The sequence below is a fragment of the Chanodichthys erythropterus genome, chromosome 15 (genome assembly GCF_024489055.1).
Source record: "Chanodichthys erythropterus isolate Z2021 chromosome 15, ASM2448905v1, whole genome shotgun sequence".
NCBI lineage: Eukaryota > Metazoa > Chordata > Actinopteri > Cypriniformes > Xenocyprididae > Chanodichthys > Chanodichthys erythropterus.
Genome location: NC_090235.1, coordinates 24440071 through 24464142, shown reverse-complemented (window position 1 = coordinate 24464142; position 24072 = coordinate 24440071). Strand labels below are relative to the sequence as shown.

At 38.9% G+C, this 24072-nt stretch overlaps 1 protein-coding gene across 2 annotated transcripts in view; it reads right to left on the bottom strand.

Moving 5' to 3' along the window:
* The window catches only part of col8a2 (collagen, type VIII, alpha 2), a 76078-nt gene that overhangs the window by 3833 nt on the left and 48173 nt on the right, over nucleotides 1-24072 (bottom strand). For both annotated transcript variants that reach the window (XM_067411857.1, XM_067411856.1), the window contains exon 2: nucleotides 1771-1951. In XM_067411857.1, the coding sequence (XP_067267958.1) occupies nucleotides 1771-1927 (157 nt within the window). In that variant the 5' untranslated portion in view covers nucleotides 1928-1951. The remainder of the gene's footprint in view (nucleotides 1-1770; nucleotides 1952-24072) is intronic.

Genomic DNA, 24072 nt, shown 5'->3' with positions numbered 1-24072 from the left:
GAAGTTATTTAACAGAACTGTAGTACAATGATACATGTCCAAATATCATGGCAAATGTGGGTACTTTTTAAGGAAAACTGTAAAAACTGTAACTTGCACTATGTAAGTCAAATACACAGATGCAAAAAACATGACTTTTTAAACATTCAAAAAGTTACCATATGCTGAGAGAACCAATTCTTCCAAAAAGGCCAATCACAAGCAATCTTTATCAGTATACCACAGACATGCCAAGACCTCACTAACAAACAGCAGACAAATGTACAGACAACACTGTCTATATCTATAATCACATTTAGTTCACTGATTTTTATCATTTTATAGCACATTAGATTTTTTTTTTTTAAAGTTTGTCTGATAGATACTACCAGTCAGTATACTTATAAAAGTCCTTTGAAGAGTATGAAAATTGACCATGTAAATCAGACAGGTGAGTCCAGAACTATCCCACCTGACCTTAAATGGATAGTTCACCCAAGAATAAAAATTCTGTCATAATTTACTTACCCTCATGTCAATCCAAACATGTATGACTATTCTTTTTGAGAAACACAAAAGAGAATAAAGATTTTGCCCACTGGACCCCACTGACTTTCATTACCATATATGGATAAAAACACATTCTTCAAAATATCTTCTTTTGTGTTCCAAACAACATGAGGGTGAGTAAATGATGACCAAATTTTCCTCTTTGGGTAAACTCACCCAAAGAGCTGAATTAGCAGTTAGCCAAATACAACGATCTTACTTTATACTCTTTTCTTTACTGTATTTTATCCTTCTCCATTTACCTGTGAATCTTTAGCACATCAAAACAAAGAGCTTTCCATCTGACACCTACCCTGGATTTCTCATCAGCCCAAGGCTCTCTTGACCCCTCCTACTTGTTTCTGACACTGTTTTGACACTCCCTTTGATTCCCTTCAGGTTTGGACTATATGGATCTGTGATAAACTGCTCCGAAGGGAGGTGACTTCACCCCACCCTGTCCCTCTTTCTCCTCTTCTTTCACCTCCTTTGACACACTCACAATGCCCTCTGGTATATCATAGAGTGTAGAGAAGTCACTGAACGGCATACGGTTCTTGTCCTCTCTCATTGTTCATCTCCAATGCTCTCAGTCTGACAAATTTCTGGCTCAACTCCCTGACTCTTTTTATGCCTGAAGAATCTCAGTCATCCAGGACTTAAAAAAGTGAATACACTAAACTGCTATATATTTCAGCTTTTAAAAAAAATTAAATGTTATTTCAATGCAAAACAATGTCTCCTGAAAACCTCCTGAAAAACAGCTTAAACAGCCAAATTCATTCAAGAACGAAACAAGCGTCTTTATGAGTGAGTCATCTGAATAAATCACATGAATATGACTCACTCATAAAAGACAGTCACTTGTTTTGTTCATGAATAAATCAGTATTTTTTAACAAATCAGTCTTATGAATGATTGGTTGAACACTTGGCGCCACCTACTGGTGTAATGATGTAACCTGCTGAAAGAGTAACTGAAAAATTCCCACAAATGAACAGACTGACAGTCTGCCCAGAACTAACACAATTACGCCGAGTGATACAAACAGTAAAAACTCATTGGTGTCTGACCAGAACTCATCTTTCATAAAAAAAAGATTCATACACTTTAAAAGTATGGGGTCAGTATGATTATTATTATTATTTTTTTTAAACAGACATTGAATAAATTGGTGGATGGGGAATCTAGACTGATGCAATAATAGATAGATAGATGATTTTGTTAATTAACAACACTTACCAAGATATTGGCCCTTGCCTTCTCTGAAGGGTGGCCCAACAGGCCCTTTCATCATGGGCTGCACATATTTCATCTGAGGCATGGGGGCGTAACCTCCACCCAGGACATGATTCCCCAGCATTAGCAGGATGCAGAGCACTGTCAGCATTGTCATCATCCTCTTAGATCACGAGCTTCCAAACTGTAAAGAAACAAAGATCATTGATTCACTGATTTGGGATCAAACAACATATTTACATCAGTCTTCTACCTCACAATCCTTTCAAAAAACTTGTTTGAAAGGATTTATTTTTGTTTTTGCCCACAAAAAGTATTCTCATCACTTCGTAAAATTAAGGTTGAACCACTGTAGTCACGTTGACTATTTTAACAATGTCTTTAGTACATTTCTGGACCTTGAAAGTCCAGTTAAATTGCTGTCTATGGAGGAGTCATACAGCTCTTGGATTTCATCAAAAATTACGAAGACGAACAAAGGTCTTACGGCTTTGGAACAACATGAGGGTGAGTAATTAATGACAGAATTTTCATTTTTGGATGAACTAACCCTTTAAGGGTCTGATATACATCAAGCAAAATCGTAAAATGAACTGGTGTGACGTCATTTCAAACAAAATCAAGCCAAAGCGAAGTTCGTTTCAGGAGTTTGAAAGAAGCTTGTCAAAGCCAGCTGGTAAACACCTTTGAACTACTATTGACCCATGTCGATTATGTAATAGGTAGGTGTGCTTTTAGGCTCTGCCTTGTTTGAGATGGAAATCCTCTCTGGTTCATTTCTTCTGTTCAGGCCGAAAACATGAACACTGGAGAGCTGCTTTATAGTAGAAACTGAAGTTGTAATTCTAATTGAAACAGACAGTTTTTCAGGTTTAATACCATAAAGCTGTTTGCTTTTAAACAATCTATTGTATAAATTGCTATATAAATAAACATGACATGACTTTACTGGAGAGTTCATGCAAACTTATCCACATCACTATGATCAGATGCTTTCTTAATTGCTCTTTTCTCACTGCTGTCATTTTTGTTATGCGTTTATTTTGTTAGAGAAGGGAAAGGACGCACCATATATTCATTTAAATGCCACTCTCAGCAGCGTGGGCGGTGCAGGATGTTCGTTAATGCTAACAATATACTTCTTTTTACCCTTAAGCGAAGAACGGAAAAGAACTAGCCTATTCATTGCATAATGTTTTCATCTCCTCTTATAGACCGAGATCTTTACTCGATGTTCTACTTATTTTTGGACACCTGATTGAGCATTCAGTTTCTCTTCACACTCCCGTTTATGTTGGCTTTACCAATGTGCTCGATTGAATTTCAAAGTCTTACGCCAGTCAGCATTACTGCCAGTAAGTGTAATACTGAGTGACAGTGGCATACATAAACAGCTCTCCATGTGCTAGCCTGTTCAGTGATGCCTGGCAAAGGACATAGCACATGAAAGTTCTTCTCAGCTACCACATGGGCTACAAAACACTGAGAAAATAACCCCTAACACCGGTCCAAAACTGAAAAAGCAAAAGTAAAGCCCCTCATGTTAAACTTTAGAAGTGAAATGTTATTGTAGGCCTTGTTTCAGTACTTTGTGGAAAAATCACAGAATCGGTTTTGGGTTCAGTTTTTGGGTTTAGACAAGCAGCCTTGTCAGAGGTACATGGTCTCAGTCAAGGGCCTGTGGAGATGCTTACAATAAGAGCCAGGAAGATCTTCCTACATGGCTGGCTGTCGGACGGGTCACTGGATAGAGTTATTGACCCCATACAAGTTACACCTGGGCGATGAGGTACGGATGCCAAAGCCTAGGTAGGGCTCAGTGCCTCAGCATTTGTTTAACCAGTCATTCCCCAAGACAGCTGCAGCTGTTTGCTTTAATTTACTGCAGGAAGGAATGATAATTTCATCCTCATGTTACTCGCACCAAATATTTACACAGGTTTGATCAGGTGCATGGGAGAGACTGGCTGGGAGAAGAGGGTGCTGATGGCATCATGTTGGGTTTTAACAGTGGGGATATTGAGGATGTCAGATTATTTCAGTCTGTCTGCTGTCTGCTTACATTCTCTTGATACGGTCTGAGATTTGGAACAGGGGGTTGATTCATGAAACATTCTTAAAATCTGACATCAATGACATAAAAATGTCGTTCCAAACCTGTATGACTTTCTTTCTTCTGTGGAACATGAAAGAAAATGTTGCAATTTTCTGTTCTTCATACAATGAAAGTAACCCCTGACTTTCATTGCATGGACAAAACAATCTCCTTTTTTGTTCCAGAAAGAAAAAAAAAAAAAGTTATATAGGTTTAATAAACTAAATATTACATTTACTTTCTTATTTTTTTAATAGCATATGAGCAGTGTTGGTATTTCTAAATGTCTAAATACAGCTTATTTTTAATGAATCTTCTATAAATATTAAATATGTAATCTAATTAAATATATAATCTGGCACAAAAAAAATCCTGGTTACCACAGAAATACAGGTTTGGAATGACATGACAGAATTTAATTTTGGGGAAAATAAAATAAATAAATACAATTGTTAAATGATATTCATATTTTCTAACTTAAGGAAAATAAAGTTGCAACATACAAATATTTGTGTTCCAAAGAATACTGATATTGATTTTACTTTTTTAGGACAAAAAAAACAAAAAAACAAAAACAAACTTTATTGCTTGTTTAATATGAACCCAAAGTTTAATAAATGAACATTTATTAATAAGTTTAATTAATAATAATTAATTAACATATATTCAATTGCTTATTAATAAAAGTTCATCTTTTGATTATTATTGTTGCCTCTAGTAATTATGTATTTTGGGTTCATTTTAAGCAAGCAATACAGTAATTTTTAAACAATAGTTGGGTTTAATAAAACTGCCCAGCACATTGGGCAAACATTTAACCCAACTGCTGGGTTTGTCCAATTTCAACCCAACTTGGGTCGATTTAACCCAGCATTTTTTAGAGTGTATAGTTGCTTATTAGCACACATATTACTAGGATATTGACTGTATTATTTATTATTAGTACTTTGATATTATTAGTACTTATAATGCACATATTAATACCTTATTCTGCACGACCATCCATTATACCCAATACCCAAACTTAACAACTACCTTACTAACTATTAATAAGCAGTAATTAGGAGTTTATTGAGACAGAAGTCATGGTTAACAGTTAGTTGAGAATTGCACCCTAAACTAAAGTGTGACCAAACCTTTATTTGTATAATCTGGCAAGTAAATTCTCCTGTGATAGTTAATGCCCTTAGACTATTTATATAAAGAATCTGACCTCAGACATATTTATGAACAGTTGTGGTTCACTAGACTATACAACACACCTGGATGAACTGTCCTGTGCTCTGATTAAATGTGGCAGGTAGTTTATTGATTGAAATGTCTCCCAATCCTTCACTTTTGTACAGTTTGTTCTCTCAAGAGTACTTAACCTGTGAAGCTTGTGGGACAGAAGAGTTTAAAGTCTGCTGATCTTAAATTCTGTCCAAAAGCACATGGACATCCTATCCGTGGCCTTCACAGTTCACAGGTTTTGGTTTGCCGTTCTCAGTGGACCTGGCCAAGCCAAGACACATTCATAACCTACCTCACTTCCTATTTCAATGTGCTGTGACAGCTGAACTCTCTCTCGTAACCGCAGGTTTGAACACAGAAACTCACTAGTCAGCCCGACTGCATCGGCAAGCATGAGACCCACAGGTCAGCTCAACTTTCTCCATAGTGCCACAGCTCAGCAAGAACCTCTTTAAATTCTAACCAAAGGTTAATGGTGCCCCTTTCTCAAATATAAACCATTTCCACAGTTTAAACAGTAAGAGGCTCCTGTAAGGATCATGTCAAATACTGTGGACATTTGAGGCACTTTCTATGAGGGTATAAAATCATGTCTCAAAGTATTTTTTCTTTTCAACAAATGGTCAGTGAAAGAAGGTGCGCATGCTAGTTGATGAGGTGAATCAACTCCACAGCAACTACATAAATGTATCCACTAACCGTTCAGAAATGTCCAGATACATTCTAAAAGTTAGTAATTTCTTCCTGAATCTCTCCGTCAGTGTCCGACTCTGGTTTGAACAATGTAAGGCTGAACACAGTTACTGACAATCATCATTTTGGCTGTGTGAGATTCTCCATCTTTGTTGTTGTTGAGCAACCAAAGCGTGAGATGTTAAAGCTCCACCCTCTTTTGGAAAGTGGGCCGGGTGCAGCAGCTTATTTGCATTTAAAGGGACACACACAAAAACGCCGTGTTTTTTGTTCACACCCAAATAGGGGCAAATTTGACAAGCTATAATAAATGACCTGTGGAGTATTTTGAGCTGAAACTTCAAAGACACATTCTGGGGACATCAGAGACTTATATTACATCTTGTAAAAGGGGAATTATAGGTCCTCGTTAAATAGTAGTATATCTATAATATCGAGCAGTTCTAAAATCAATCATTCAATAAAGGAAGACCAAAGTTGTGTATTGTGAAAAGTGTCTTATCAAGACAGATACTCAAAATGCCTCTGATGACCTACAAAGGCAGCATTCAAATGGAAAGTTAACAACATGTAGTCTGTACCTGTGTTGCATCAGTGGAAATCAAAAAAGAAAAGTATGGCAAAGCACATGTCCATGTTAAACCACATCTGCAGGGAACCTGGTCCAACTGCAGCTCCTGTACTAGCTGGCCAGAGAGATGAGAAAAAAGCCAGACATGGTCAGACTCGCTGTGTTTTCCCAATCAGCAAGACTCCAAACGGGGCACTCTGCGCCTGTTTGCTTTGCCTAATTCACTGTGGTTCACTGGCGTTTCCCTCTTTTATCATTTTCGATTTTCGTTTTTATTGTTATTCTTACTGGAATTTCGGTTCAGGGCTCTGCTGGGCTCCGGCAAGACAATTTGGGGCTTTGCTCTGGCCTTGAAGCCCTCCTACAGTGTGCAACATAATTTGATGCTTTTTTGCCACCGTGAGCGCCATACGGAGCTGTGGTTGCCATCTTATTTTACTGCCATGTAAGGATGTGCAGTCCCAAAAACGATGAGCGAGCCTGTGTAATTAGTCACGTCTGTGTGAGCATCTGTATTTCTGCTCGCTAAAAAACTTGCTTCCTCCTAGTTCTCACATGTAGCCATTTCCCCCTCCAGGAAAAACATGATCACAAGTCAAAGTCACAAGGAAAGGAGGGAAGCCAAGTGTAAGAAAGAGAGAGTCAGACAAACAGAAATGGGCAAAAGCAGAAAGCGACTGAGAGCATTGGTGGTATAAAGCCAACTTGGTTAGTTGTTGAATAGTTGGCTGTCATTGGTGGTGGTAGGGGGGCGGACGGCTGAGCCTTTCTTGGGGGTTGTGGTATTATGGGAAGGATAATTTAGACATTCTTAACCATGTGCCTCGCTCTGAGCAGGCGTCTTAACACTCAAAACCATCACAATCAGACATTACCCCTGTTCCACAGGCCGGTACAATCTGTTTATCTAATGTTTTTCTTGAAAAGCTCAGCAGACGCAGTAAAAAAGTCTCACGCAATCTGTCTGGCCAAGCGCTCCGCCATGTATGCGCACACTCTGTGTTTACAGTGCACAGCTGAGGTCTAAAACATAGATATGCACATAACGATGGGCGACTGCCAAATGTCTACAACACAAAAAGTAAGGAGCTTCTGAATAACTAAAGCCAGTCACAACCATTGAAGGCAAAACCATACGAAAGGACAATAAAAAAGGAGAAATTTGGCAAAAGGTGGTGATGGTTTATCTAAAACAGATTTATAAAGAATCACTGAAGTCAGTTTCACATTAGAATTTACGGTAACAGCTACCAAAATTCAAAACAGAAATCGTTTTAATAGCAGAAAGAGAAATAAGGAAGCATTTGTCCCAGACATTACAAACTTTATGGCTTTCCCATAGCGAGTCGGCCTCCAAATCAGAAAATAACAGAATAATAATTCACCAAGACCAAAAATGAGCTTTAAAAGCATATCCATGTAATTCACCTCTAATCGGTCTTGTGAAACTCAATCAGAAAGTTGACTGTTCTCATACAGGTCCTTGTACGAAAACAGGAAAATAAGAAAAACACAGAACACATTACTTTTCGCTATACCACTTATTCTTACTCTTACTTATTAGGCAAAACACTGCAGGGGCCAAAACCTACTCGCAGTAATCTCTAAAAACAACATGGCAGCTCAGGTGGTAACCAAGACACCAAAACTGAGTGAGCCACAAGTAAATAGCTCACAAGAAAGCTATTCCCACTATTCATCACCTTAAACAGATGTCTCTTTCCATGATGTCTGAGAAATGTACACTTTAGTTCTGAACTAAAACCCACAAATGGTGTGTTTTGACGTAGAACCTGGAAGCGCTGCACTGCGTCTACAAAAGGAAGAGAAAAAAAATGTTGAATAAAGTCATTATTTTTGCGCACAAAAAGTATTCTCGTCATAACATTAAGGTTGAACGACTGTAGTCTCATGGGCTATTTTAACAATGTCTTTACTAACTTTCTGGGCCTTGAAAGGTACAATGATGTTGCTACCTGTGTGTGGTTCAGATACCTCTCGGATTTCATCAAAAATATCTTAATGTGTGTTCCGAAGATGAATGTCTTACTGTTTGACACAAGGCTAAGTACTTAATGACAAAAATGTGATTTTTTGGGTAAACTAACCCTTTAACATGCATTTCTCTCTATAGGTGCATCCATTACACTGCAGAGATGATGAGTCAGCGTCATCAGCTTCATCTTTGCAGCCAGTACTGACTAAGGGCCCTATTTTAACGATCTAAACGCAAAGTGTAAAGCGCACGGCGCAGGTGCACTCAGGGCGTGTCCAAATCCACTTTTGCTATTTTAACGACGGAAAAACGGTCCGTGCGCCGGGGCGCATTTTTGAAATGGGTTGTCCCTATTCTCTTAATGAGTAATGGGTGTAACGTTCAATAAACCGATCAGAGCGTCATCTCCCATTCCCTTTAAGAGCGAGATGCGCTCGCGCCATGGAGGATTGCTATTTACATGGTGGAATTTGTTGGCGGAAAAGCTGAACGCTTTTCAAGCGAAGAAACCGATCTGCTCGTGCGCGAAGTTAAACGTTTAGTTAGAAGGTAAACGAAGTTACATTTTTATATTTATGTAGCCTACACAATAATATTCTTTTACACTGTAATCCTTTTGTTTTTAATATTTAAAGTTTGCTATGGATATGCTTTACCAGAGTCAAATACCGCCTTGCTTTAGTAGGAAATACTTCTTAGCAAACGTTTAGTTATAATAGTGTCACCTTGTATTGTTCCTGGATGCAAGAATTCAAGGAGTAAATGTTTAGTGGGAGTGAATATTTTTTAGTTTCCAGTGAAGGATCCAGCATGTTATATACAGTGGCTAAAGGCTGCAAATAATCATAAATATGGAGAGAACGGTGTAACGGAAAATCTGAAAAACCTCAGTTCTTTGTAGTCAACATTTCAAACTGGATGACCACGAACACAGTGTTTTATCCTTAACGGAAAGGAAAAACTAAAAGAAACTGCCATTCTGTCAGTTCTACCTGAAGCAAAACACCATTGTGTACAGGCAAGAAAGCTGCGGCTGTTGTGTTCAATTTTTGCCGTTTAAAAAGTGATAAACCTACCTTTACATATACCATTTGCATATACTACCAACACTGCAACAATACAAAGCGGGTTGAAAACATTAGACAACATTAGACTTTTTACACTAATAAATTAAAATGTTCAGACAGTCTCCTTTCTATTTTTCTGACACATTCATAAATCTTACTTTTGTCAGTGCACTGCGGTAAACTTCATGTGTGCGTTTGAATGCTTAATTTGCATTTTAAAGGCTCATTATTATGGTTTAGTATTTCTCTGAAATGTAGCACAATATTAGCGATGTTGATATTCTTTCTCAGCCCTGAAACTCAACCACTTTCTGATACCACCTACAGCATATATTTAAGCAATTAAATTAATATCATAAACATGTAACTAGTCGACTAATAGCTTAAATGAACCACTATTAACATTAGTTTTATTGTTTTCAAATAGTAATTATAATGTACAAATACATACTTTTCAAGAGTTTTATTCATTTTATGTGCCATTATATAATGTAGAAATCAAAACAGGCTCATATAATTTGTGTAGTCAAGAATATATGAATTGCATTTTTAATGCATTCATGACACTGTCTCAAACCAACACATATAGTGTTTTAGTGTTCTATGAACTTAGAGGCGTGTGAACGTAAATTAATTTGTGTCTGTGTGTGGCATGCAAGAGAGCATGTGTGTTTTCACAGTACAGGCACATGTCTGTTTGATAGGCACCATGCTTATGGAGTCAGTGAGAAAGGCGGAAATTGGGTCGGAGAGTTTTATTCCATAAATCAACTTTTCACCACGAGTTAAATCTCAGGAGGGACCGAACGGTGCTTAAACTGTAAAGGCCTCCCCGTCTGCCAATCATACATCACTCCTTTCCTACCCCCCCCCCTTATATACACTATGTAAACGGCTACCTTAGTAACCATACAGCACTGCATAAACATTTAGGAACGCGGTGCTCATTTTCAACACATTGCACATCTCTGATTGCATGGCATATTAGCGGTCACCGTGACCTTCGCCCAGTGTGGATATTAAAATGGAGGTTTGGCTAAACTGGCTCTCAGAGAGCATTTCTCAGACACACTGACCTACAGAGCAAGTCTCAAAAGCAGACGGTTAATATGCAGCCGCTCCCCCGTCCTGACAACATTTAACAGAATCGGTCTATAAATCATCTATTTAATGCTGTCAGGGTCCTGCTGAGGTGTGACTTAAGCTGCCATTTTGTTCCTCGCCCCTATCCTTTTTTCCATCAACGGGGCCTCCAAGCCTGCCCTTGGGCCCCATAGACATTATGCAATGGCTCTAAAGTCAATGCTCCTGTCAAGTTAAGTGACAGATAAACAGTGAATTGAAGAGCCGCACTTCTACTGTTTAACAACTTTAAACGGGGTTTGTGGATACTGTGGGAACATGTTTTTCTCAGGTAGTTCAGATGAAGCTCCCTCTATCGTGCCCCTGAGGAAATGTTCTCTTAGACACAGTAAATAACAGACACTGTTCATCTTAGCTGTCTCGACTTCTTGGCTCTGTGAATGATGCACATACCTTTCGCAGCCTCGGGAATTTCTTGGGTTCCTCTGGTTTTCTTGCACATGCCTTCTCAGACACACGCAAGTAACATACACAAGAAGTGAGTGTTTAGGTTACACCAGCTGGACCATTAGCACAGGTGCTCCTATAGGTTAGTATGGAGAAATTACTTCCTGTTTGGGTTTTTAATCAGAAATTAGCCACTAGGGTGTCTGGGGTGCTGTGTCTGAGACCATACTGAACATATGTTGTACTGCTATCCCTACTTCACTGTACTCTTTATTGCTCATTCTTTTCAGATTTAAAGCTTTATTAGCATGATAAACAAGGGGCAGCATTGGTAAAGTCTTACATACACAAACACATTCACACCAAAACTTTAACTTGTAGTTAGTCTGAATTTTGTGTAAATTCTGTGCATATATACAATACTTTTTGATCTAGATTTTAATCCTGGAAAACACTAGCAGCTTGCTGCGCTACAAGCATACACTAGAAGAAGTAGGCTATTAAAGGGGTCCTTGAATATGATTTCACTTTAGTTAGCATAAACAACGTCTGCAAAGTTACGACACTCAAAGCAAAGGGAGATATTTTCTTTTACAGAAACGCTTTTTAAGGACTACAACAAGCTTCTTCCCGGGTTGGTGACATCACAAACCCCAAAATTTACATAAACCCTGCCCCTGGGAAAATGTAAAAAAGGGGGTGAGGGCATGTTGTTACCATGCCGTCATTTTGCACCGGACTGCTTCACAAACGAGGATCAATTCAACGCACAAAAGATTAACATGACAGCACATGCTAGTCAATGAGTTGAATTAACTCCACAGCAACTACATAAATTTATCCACTAAACATTCAGAAATGTCCAGATACATTCTAAAAGTAGTAAATTCTTCCTGAGTCTCTCCATCAGTGGCTCCATCCGACTCCAGTTTGAACAATGTAAGTCTGAACACCGTTACTGACAATCATCATTTTGGCTGCGTGAGATTCTCCAGCTTTGTTGTTGAGCAACCAAAGTGCGAGCTGTTAAAGTTCTGCCCTCTTTTGGAAAGCGGGCCAGGAGCAGCAGCTCATTTGCATTTAAAGACACACACACACACACAAAAAAAAAAAAAAAAAAAAAACGGCATGTTTTGCTCACACCCAAATAATTTGACAAGCTATAATAAATGATCTGTGGGGAATTTTGAGCTGAAACTTCACAGACACATTCTGGAGACACCAGAGGCTTATATTACATCTTGTAAAAAGGGCATTATAGGTCCCCTTTAAAGCTACCATCAAGCAACACTTTAATAAATTAGCTAGCTAAACTACAAGCTATTAACAAGAAATATTAAAATCTAAATACTAATAAACTTAAAAAGACAGTATATAACAATAGATAATGTGATATACAACAGCATTTGACTAAGTGGCAAATAATGGCAAAAAAAGTGATGACATGCTACTGATGAAAAAAACTGAATTGAAATATTATAAATATTTTAAATATTAAATATTTGAAATATTATAAACATAATAAATATTTTGAAAGTGACAGGCCTGTCTTCCTTTCCTAGCTAGGTGTGTCCGTTTTTGACAATGTCCAATAAGTGGTGCTAAAGAGCATTTAGTTTTATCCAAAACCAATGAATCGAAACTAATCACATTTGAAAATAATGTACCACAAAAATACGTTTTATAAGTATATACATAAAAGTAGAGGCACATTTCTCTAATAAGCCTAGGTTGCCTCTGTTAGACCCAAGTAGCCCCTGCTGGTCGATGCTCTAACTAGCATAACCTGATATTGCCAAGTTCAACATGTTCCTGGGTCAACATTTTTGTTGATGCTGGAACAACATTCAAATCAACCAATCAGATTTGAGGAACAAGTTTACAGATTATGTCAAGTTTAGGCTTAAAATCATGAATTGGTGCTTCTACATCAGTGTTATTCATCTATATCAGTGTTATTCATCTATCATTTCCCTCTGGTTTTTGGGATATCTTATGGGTAGGGTTAGGTTTAGGGGTAGGAATAGGGTTAAAGGTCCTATGACATGCTACTTTTTGGATGCTTTTATATAGGCCTAAGTGGTCCCTAGTACTGTATCTGAAGTCTCTTTCCCGAAATTCAGCCTTGGTGCAGAATTTCAGCCACTACACGCCAGTCCCACAATGAGCTTTCATCAGGACGTGCCGTTTCTGGGTCTGTAGCTTTAAATGCTAATGAGGAGGAGAGAGGAGGGGGAAGGTGGAGGGTGGGTGTGGCCTTAACCAGCTTGCGGCCACAGTACCATGCATGCGCTAATGTTGACAGTGGATGTATTGCAATGGCTCGTAGACACGCAGTTCGTTCAAGTTTTCATTTTGACCCAGAATCTGATCCGGATGAAGAAGTTGCAACTCAGCGGCTACAGCAGGACTTCTCCGAATGGTTAGTTTAAAACATTGTGTCTGGATACGGTACTTTAGTTGGTTTATGTCAGTGCCCAAGGAAGTCTACCGGAAGTTGAAGTCGGCCGCGTGCTGCCATCTTGTAGCAGAACTTCACTTGCGTTAGCATCCCATTGACTCCCATTCATTTTGGCGTCACTTTGACAGTGAATAACTTTACATCTGAGGCGTTTAAAGACTCCATTTGTCCATAATTTAATTCTAAACATACACGACAATGTATAAAGGGCTCCATTACCTTCTATGTTACATTATGGCCCCGTAGAAACAGTTTTTGTAAAAATAGGCTAACGATTGCATCATAACCACTCGACTCTCTGTCGCACAGTAGAGAAATTACCGTACAGACAGGAGGAGAAGCTCGCAGGCAATAGTATGCATTAACTTAATATGGCGTACTGGCGTTACATTTTAAAATACTATACAAAATAATTAATCAGAATACTTACTCCTGCTCACTCACGCCAAAGAACTCCCCGCTCAAGCTCGCCGTCTCTGCAAGATTAGCGATGGCAGTTTGCACGCACAGCTACTAGAAGATTTACATCTGTCAGACAGGTTGCGGACGTCATCAAGCTTAGTGTGAGTCTGCGCGTCAGAAACGGAAGTGCTAAAAATCGCTAAAAATGGGCTTCACTTGACTCAATTGAGTTTCAATGGGGTCGCTGTGTCCATTTCTTTTACTGTCTATGGTTTATGTATGCTGTTACAGTTATTATCATGAAGCTAATGCTAGCCTACATTGTTGGCTCTTCATGTTGCTCTGATTTGCTATCGTATTTATATATATATAATATATATATATAATTATCAGCTATAGACACTAACCAGTGCAACTAAATTAGTCCTCTGCCATTATTTCAAATACCTTTTCGGATAGGTGCCATTGTGGAAAATGTGCTACCATACCAACATCATTTATCTGTTTACATATTTTATATTTCATAAATCTTAAAAGTTTTTACAATCTTTTTAAAATTACATCAAACTCTGCAATCTGGAAATATAAATAACACGGTTTCAAACAACAAAGAAATGTACAACACTCGCGTTACAGTGTGCGTATTCACACACACACACACACACACACACACACACACACACACACACACACACACACACACACACACACACACACACACACACACACACACACACACACACACACACACACACACACACACACATACTTGTTTTTGTGAAATGTGGGGACATTCCATAGGCGTAATGGTTTTTATACTGTACAAACCGTATTTTCTATCCCCCTACACTACCCCTACCCCTAAACCTAACCCTCACAGGAAACTGTGCACACTTTTACTTTGTCACAAAAACTCATTCTGTATGATTTATAAGCCTTTTGAAAAGTGGGGACATGCTGAATGTCCTCATATTTCACCTCTTTTTGTAATACCTATGTCATACCCATGTCATTATACACATTTGTGTCCTGATATTTCACAAAAACAAGTACACTTGATGCTGTCTACCTTTACATTAGCGACAGTAACTGGGCTGTATTGGCCCACGTTGAGAAAACAGTGGTCGGTGAAATGTGTGGCGCAGACATACAAAACTATGGGAAGTTGTATCGGCGTATTACCAGAGAAAATAAAATTAACCCACTGTTTCTTCATAGGCTCGGATGAAGGAACTAAAAAAATACTTAGGTGTTCATTTGTACATCCAAACACTGAGCAACTGCCATGATTCGCTCATTTACAAGGCATTATGTCTCTCGAGGAAAAAAGAAAAATATTGTGCTCGAATCTCACTGTAGTAGCTCATTTTATCATGGGCGGGCAAAGCAGAGAAAGGAGAGGTAACCTTTCCCCTTATGACGATATATGGGGAAGATTCCAGATTGGGTCGTCTGAGCTTTCATTTTCTCAAACGCGTAAAAGTAAAACACCAAGTGCTCGGTTTACACCCATCGCTTTTTCTAGCCACTGGGGGACCATATGCAGGCTAGGGGAACTCATATTAATGTTAAAAAACCTCATAAAGTGAAATTTTCATGCCATGGGACCTTTAAGACTAAATTTTCAGACTAGAATGCTGTTCCAGGATCAACAAAATATGTTGACCTAGGAACGCATCTAACTCAGCAATATCAGGATTTGCCTCTAACTACACCATCTGGGACAAAAACTGAATAGTTCATTATTAGTCATGGTCAGCTTTTTTGCTTATATTCTTATTTTGTAAGAACAGCCCACTGTTTTAAGTATTTTTCATTTTGTGTCTTCATAATTTGATTTGGTCCAATTGAACTCTGATCCCAGGGCTCAATCAAATATGTTTTGGTTTGTGAACACAGCCCTAAGACTAACTGGCTGAGCGCATCTCTTCAGGGGCTTGTGGAGGGTTGATGTGTTTAGATGTGTACAGAATCTAATCCCCCTCTAATTTTCTCCGTCGCAAATGAGCCTGTTGTGTAAGATGCATTGATATATCCAGCTCATCTTCATGAATTAAACTATTCTGTAATGTAGTCCATCATGATGGAAAACAAAGGGCATCTGAGTTGAGCATATTGAACACTTTAAGAGACAGAAAAATGGCTGTGGAGAGAGAAAAAGTTAAAAGAATAAAGCCCTCCAACTGAGAGGCACTTTGTTTTGTTAATTGTGGAGAAATATCTGATTAAGACAGCTCCAAATACAATCCAGGTGTTAGCTTAAAAAAAAAAAAAAAATCAGCTTAGCTTACAGGAAAATGCTTGCATTCTTTCCTATTCCACATGAATATGAAAAAGATATTTAAAGGCGCCGTAATCAGGACTGATGCCAGGAGGGACAGTTTTCTTAGACCATGCAGTATATGAACAAATACTTGATAAATAGAATGAGGGCACTGAATGTGTATAAACAGACAACTGCGAGACAGATTATATACTAAGGATGTGTCAGAAATCACTCCCATACCCTTAAATAGGGCACAATTTGAGGGGACAGCCATTTGTAGCGGTGTCTGAAACCATAATGGACGTTATCAAGTGCACTCATTTTATCCCATAATCTGCAATAACGAGTGTACAACTGATGTACACTCAACGGCTAGAGAATACCCATAATGCACTATGAGGGTCGTGCCGAATGAACTCCTGCGTCTCGCCAGAACATGGCGCCTGCAGCTCATCCATCCATCCATCCATCCATCCATCCATCCATCCATCCCAATGTGGGTGTTACGGACACATACTCGGAGAACAGATCAAATCAAAGGATGATGTTTATTGACAACAGCAGAAGGTGAATACAACGATGCAGGTGAGTAAACTGGAGGATAGATAATGCAGATGCAATGATGAAGATACTGAAACAGTATTTGTCTTACAGATGTAGGAGACCTTGGATGGATGGATGACAGAGGGATGCACACACACTCAACAGGTGGTAAGCAGTCACATGAAGACACTGGAACACAAAGACAAGGAGAACACGCTGGAGGATCGTAGGAGATAAGTACCAGGAGCCATAGGAGAAAATGACACAGCGAATACAAGGAGTTAGTCCATTTCATGCGAACGAGACCGGACACTGCAGTGAGGTGAGGTGTGCTGCTTGTGTGATGAGGTGATGACGATCAGGTGCGGGTGATTGCTGAGTGTGAGCAGGTGAGCTGAAGGAGGGATGATGGGAAATGGAGTTCAGGGAAGGTGAGACAGATGGTGACCATGACAGTGGGTACAGCGTAATATCATACAGGTATAAATTCCTTTTTAATCGATTATTAATTAAGGTTTATACCATAGACTGTAAAAAAAGATGGACGACGCGACGGCGCTTCCTTCCATTGAATTGAACTGAAGCCAAAACGGATGCCTATGGGCGCTGACATGTTACGTAAAAAACGTAAAAAAGAGTTTGGAACCTGGGCATGCGCAGAAAGACTCATCAGTGGCTAGTGTTAGGCGTGTTATCTTAACTAATACCGTTTATTAATTGGCTTATGAAGTCCACATTTAACGTTACCGAGAAAAGCTCAGATATCCGTCAGCTCCTGTAGGTCAGTTAGTACAGTTTACTGCTGAACAGCTCATTTTGTCGGTGTGAAATAACACAGGAATTGAAAATTAATAGTTATTTATTTATCTTCAATCTCCCCTCGAAGCCCCGACAGTCCTCAGACAAGCTGTCAATCAACTGTGAATCACGATGACACGTCCCGTTTCTATAGCACCAAATTTCTAGCTAAAATCAAACTTATCACAAAAACGAACAATTAAATATAAATCAGCGTGATAACAACTACCTTAAATGACCAGAACCATCTTTCGGAAAATTTTATTTGAAGCATAATTTATTTTTATGTTTTAACTTAAGTCTCATTAGTCTGCATTGAGCGGGCAGGGTTTATGACCTGTACTGCATCCAGCCTCCAGGGGGCGATCAAAGAGCCCGCAGCTTCACTTTTCAGCACATATGAGGCACATCCGGTTTATACATGCTAGGTTCTGTGATAGAGTTCATAATAAATCTTTACATTACTAATGGAGCTGCCAGTTTGCTAAGTTTCAAATGCAGCAGTTCTTCCGGCGCACTCAGTGTCCGAATTTGCACACTCGTTTTCAATTACTCCTTCAAGTGGACTATATTAGTGAAGTAATGTAGGGAATAGTGAATGAGGGTTTAGGGGGCAATTTCGAACACAGAATAAGATTCCAGTATTTGGGAGCACACAAATAAAACATATACAAATAAATATACTAACTATATAAATAAAAATATAAACATATATTAGATAGCCTCTCCAATGAAAATAATATATTTGTAAGTAATAATACAAGTAGGAGCAGTTTGGTTGACTGGCATAACCTGTGCTCTGGCTGTATTCCTGCTGAGTGTGTCTGGGTCTGTCTGCCCTCCTCTCTCCTCAGACACAGACACAATCTGATCCCCACGTCCTTCCTCACCTGCTCTGTCAACAGTCTCTGTTTTTCCCCTTACCATTTTTTCTTTCTCACTTTCTCTCTCCCTTTCCTTTTCTCTCTCAACATATCTCTCCTCTTTCCCATTATACGTCTTTTTGAGCTGGCAGTCTCTTTCTCTCTATTGCACAGTTCTCTTTCCTTTTTTTCCTTTTTCCTTTCTTTTTCACTACAAAATTAATTTTCTTAATTAGAATTTTGTCTTTGTTTCTGTTAAAAATATCTATACACCCTTAAACAAATTAAAATTCTATGAGAGGGAAATTTGTGCACACAAGAGACTATGGAACCTTGTGTCCGCCACAGAATAAAAATAAATAAATAGCGTTTTGCGACTTTATCTCACAAAGACTTTTTTTTCTTCTCGGAATTACAAGTTTACATCTTGTAATTCTGCCTTTTTTCCCACAGAATTGTGAGATACAAACTTGCAGTTGCAAGTTATATAGTCCAAATTGCGAAATATAAACTCAATTCAGAGATATGAACTCGCACTTCCGTGAAATAGTCACAATTCTGAGAAATAAAGTCAGAGTTGCGAGATATAAACTTGCAATTGCAAATTCTAAAGTCGGAATTGTGAAATATAAACACCCAATTCGAATTGTGAACTGACTTTTGCGAGCTTATATCTCTAAATTCTGAGGAAAAAAAAGTCTGAATTGCTAGATATAACCTCGCAATCCTGACGTTTTTTTTCCCTCACAAAGGCGAGTTTATATCTCACAATTCTAACTTTTTTCTCAAAATTGGAACTTCATTTGAGTTAAGGTAAACTTGCAATTGCGAGAAAAAAGGTATGAATCATGAATTATCACAATTACCTTTTGAATTTTTTTTTTTTTATTCCGTGGCGGAAACAAGCTTCCATAAGAGATGTAAAAGTGTGAGGTTAAAAAATAATTATTTTCATACCTGTTTTACACAAATCTCACATAATATTCTTAGATTTATGCTTAAAGAAAAAAAAAAAAATAGCCAATTAAACAAGTAATTTAAGTAAACTTACTGTAAGCTATATTTTTTGAAACCCAGGATACCACAAATCCACAAATTAAAATTTCATTATCATTTACTCACGCTTATGTTGTTCCAAACCTGTATGACTTTTCTCCCATTTTTTCAATGCAATTACAATTTTTAAAGTTTTAATTAAGCATTTTTCAAACTTCAATACAGACACAACAGGACCGTAAAAGTGCCATAAAAGTAGCCCTTAGGCATCCATCTTGACATCGATCCTACATAAGAAAAATAGTCCTTTTTATGAATTAATCATCCTTTTGTAACAGATCTTTTCAATTACTTTGATGATTTTTCAACCAATCAGACTGATTTGGTTGTTGAGAACCCAATAACTTAATCCATTTGAAGCAGTTAACAATGGACTGAAGGTGATTTTCAGTAAATTACAACTAAAAACACCAGTAAAAAGGTCATACAGGTTTGAAGGTCACTGTGATTTTGCCAAATAAGACATGTTCCTGGATCGACATATTTTGTTGATTCTGGAACAACATTCCTGTGTGAAAATTTAGTCCAAACCCTATCCCTACCCCTAAACCTAACCCTATCTATAACTTATCCCTAAATACAGAGGGAAATGATAGGTGAATAACACTAATGTAGAAGCACCCAACCCTGGTTTTAAGCCTAAACTTGGCATAAACTTTAAACTTGTCCCTCAAATCTTATTGGTTGATTGGGATGTTGTTCCAGTATCAACAAAGGACACTGAAGTGTATAGTAGCAGCTGAGACAGAGCATTCAAAGAGCAGTCATCAGCTGGCTGTGTTTTGTCTCCGCAGCCTGTGCCATTTATTCGGCCTAAATGACGAATGGCCTGCCCTACTCCTCCATGTGGGTGGCACTCGTCAGTGGAGCAAGACCTACATTTGTAGGTGAACTCCTTGGATGCATAACATGTACATACCCATGTCTGATGTAAATGTGGGGCCCCAGGATTCTGTCAAGCTAAGATTACTCCAGGATTCTTACAGAACAAGGAACAGTCCGGCTTCAGTGTGCATTGAGAATGATAAATGAGTACTGTACTTAAATCTTGCCCTTCCCACAGATCATCCAAATATTTTTCATTCAGCTCATCCAGTCACAAAGGACAAGCTTTCCTCTGTACAAATAGGCACAATTAGACATTTCTGGAACCCAGGCCAATGGCTACATGGATTTAGACTTGTTTCAGCTATACAGGGTGTGAACTTATGGAGTACCAAATAATTGGCGTACACCAGGGAAATCACACTTAATCCAAAGGTTCGCTGTTCTCAAGAGCTGGAAAAATTCGGACTTGGTCGTAAGTGTGAATCGCTTCCAGAAGGAGAGCGAATGACCTGCAGGTTCATTTCTACTATGAAATTCTGATCCATTGCTGACATGCCATTAAAACGCTAGCTAAACTAACACGGCTTGTGTTGGTGCTGGCCGACGCAGTCTGCTTGCTGTCCACAGCAGAATAGAAAAGTGATTGTTGTTCTGAACACCTCCCTCACCACCCACTGCAGATATGTGACATGCTAATTAGGGATGATGTGGCATAGTCAGCAAAAAGTTTCTGGTTCAAGAGCAAGTCAAGATCAACCAATGAAAGTTGTCATTATTTACTCACTCTCAAGTCGTTCTAAACCTCTATGACTGACTTTCTTCTGTGGAACTCAAAAGTAGACACTCTGTACTTTTGCACCAAGCCACAAAAAAACAAACAACAACAAAGCCTCAGAAATGTAATCAAATATGACTCATGCGCTACATTTCACGTCTTATAATAGCTTTGTGCGAGGAAAAGACTACACTTTATGTGGTATTCAATGAAAATCTTGAAATGGTGGACATGTTTATTAACCTAATTTTGGGTGGGTGTTAATATAGTTTGCATTTTGTGATGATATATGGTCACCATTCACTTTCATGGAAAGCTTGGATAATCTGCTATACCTCAAAAGTATTTTGGAGAAACAATAACAGCTGGATAACAGTTTTAAAAGACATGAAAACATGAATAATGACAGAATTTTAGTTTTTGATTGAACTATTCCTTCAATCCCAGATTGCTCTAGGAGGATGGATAAAAGTGTCTGCTAAATGACTACTTAAAATCATTGTATCATTGTGACTTATGTGTATCTAAGACACATGGAAATCCTACTGAATTCTCACAGTCTGGATGGCAGAGAAAAATATTCAGGCGCTGTGATGATAGTGAAGGGTGAGAGAGTTTAGAGATTATGATTTAATAAGAGCCAGGAAATCTTTGTCAAACCCCCTCAAGGGGATGAAAAGCTGTGGTGTTCTGTGGCAGACAGCAGGATCTCAGACGGTGAGACACAGGGATGAAAGGCCATCTATATTAGCATCACAGGTTGCAAACCACAGCCAAAGCCACTGTCTGAGGTGGGGATACACTGTTCTGAAGCCTCTTCCATCATTCCCAGAGAGAAAAATATATGGGAAACCGCACATTGCAGGATGTTGACACATCTTACTACTCAACCAATACTTTCTGGAGTACAAAAGCACATTTTTCAATCTACTCAACTGTTTATCAACCAAGTGTGCCGCACAAGTCCTGAAACGTGAAGCCAAATGTTTTGATCGCCCCCAGGTGGCTGGATGCAGTGTAGTTAATAAATTCTGCTCTTTCTGTGTAATCTAATGGGATATGAGACAAACTAAATAAAAAATTATACTTCAAATAATTTTTTAGGTATAAGTTCGAGTGTTTGTTTTTTAAATAAGTTATCTGATGCTATAAAAACAGGACGTCATGATTGACAGCTGAGATTGACAGTTTTTCTGAGTCAAGTAGTCACTGAGGCACCTGATTGTTTGTTGGGATTTTTGGGAGGATATTGGAGCTTAAACTTTAATTTCTACTTTCCATAACTGTTTATTTCACACCAACATAAGTTGTTCTACAGAAGTAAGTGTGTGTGTGTGTGTTCTTGGTGTGGGGGGGTCCTTGATACTGCAGCTTGACTTCACACTCACTAATGCGCAGACTCGGGTTCCAAGATGTCAGCACCATATTTGGACATTGGCGGCTTCACATTTCTACAATGGAAGAGAGTGAAAGTGCGTCGTCCTCCAGGAATTTTTTTTTTTTTACAGTCTATGTTGTCAACGCACAACACTGTTTTAGAAAAAACCTTAGAGAAACACTGAAAGTATGAATTTACATTCATGCATGAATATATTTACTTCAGAAGCTCAAATGAAGTAGCAAACAGGATGCAGAATTACAATTCGGATTTGAAAGGAAGTGGAAGTAAAATGATTAGAAATTCAAATAATTTGTCAGTGCTGATGGCCTTGTGGGCAGTGCTCCGACATGTAGCGTGACTGTGCTTCGGTGATCCGAGTTTAAGTCCTGGCTTGTGGTCCCTTCCCGACCCCACCCGTCTATGCTATCCAAATTAAGGCAAAAAAGAAGAAATTTAAAAAAAAAATCATATAAATAACTAATTTTATATCGATAGACAGACAGACCAACTGACCCCTGGATATGTGGTATTTTAAGAGAAGCAGAGCTCCACAGGTTCACAATGAGCAACTCACAAGGGTTCATACATTTTTTTTTTTCCCAAACTTGACTGACACCTTCCGCCCCACCCATCTGACAGAAACTAATGTATGAAAGATTATTGCACCAGACTGTGAGCTCCATTTCTCAAAGTGTGGGTGTGTTGTGGTTTAGGGGTGGGACTCTGTGCGTGAGCATTTGGAATGAATTATAGTTTGCTCTCACCTCCATGCACACATACGCTCTTGACCAAAAAATGATCAAAAGAACTTAGGAGGTCCATGTTGGACATCTTTCATTTGAAGCGTGCCTTTTAGTGTTTCCTGCACGCAGAAGGGTTTAGTCATTCATATGTGCCAAAACTTCATTTAAACATGTTTTCACACGTGAGTGTGAATGGTCAAGATTCCATTTTGGGAATCGGATCATTGACAAATTTTTGAACGGGCGGTAAGAGGAAACTTCGAGCCACGGTGTGGGATCAACATCTCATTTCCCCAAGCTTCTGGAAAATGTGCTCTCTCCTCCATTTCCTGGAGGTGAGGTTTTCATTCCCTCTCTGCTCTTAAACCTCACCCTTTCACAGGACCTCCAGTTGAGATTAAATAGATGCAATTGAAAAAACAGTGGGTTTGTTACCAGCACAAAAGTCCAACTGCCAGTTGGACCTCGAAAGTGGAACAAATACAGATCCCGAGAGGCCGGTATCCCACACCAGACGTTACTGTTCCAGGTCTTTAATTGTTGTTCTGACTTCCATTTAGCTAACAAGAACTTGCCGTATCAATGCCAGGCTTCTTCATGGACTAACTTCTACAATTGTGCAATTTCTTCAAAAGGCTTTAGCTATTTTGACCTATCGTGACACCAGTACTACATCACATTGGTTTGCCCTAGGGACTCCCCTTGACCAGTCCTCAGATCCCCGATCCCAGTCCAGCACCACTCGGAAGATTAGGCTCTGTATTGTCCGATGCACACATTGTGTAAGGCAACACGCCTAGCCCCAGCCTCACCCTGACTCTTAAAGGCCTGTAAAAGCTCTGTGTAAACAGCTAAAGGAATGAAATCTTACCACCATCATACACACAAAGAGAGACAGACACTGTCTCAAGAGAGAGGAAAAAACATAGGATGGTGTGTGTGTGGGGGTGGGGGGCATGAGAGATGAAGAGGAGGACAGGGAATGAGAAACATTCAGGGATCAC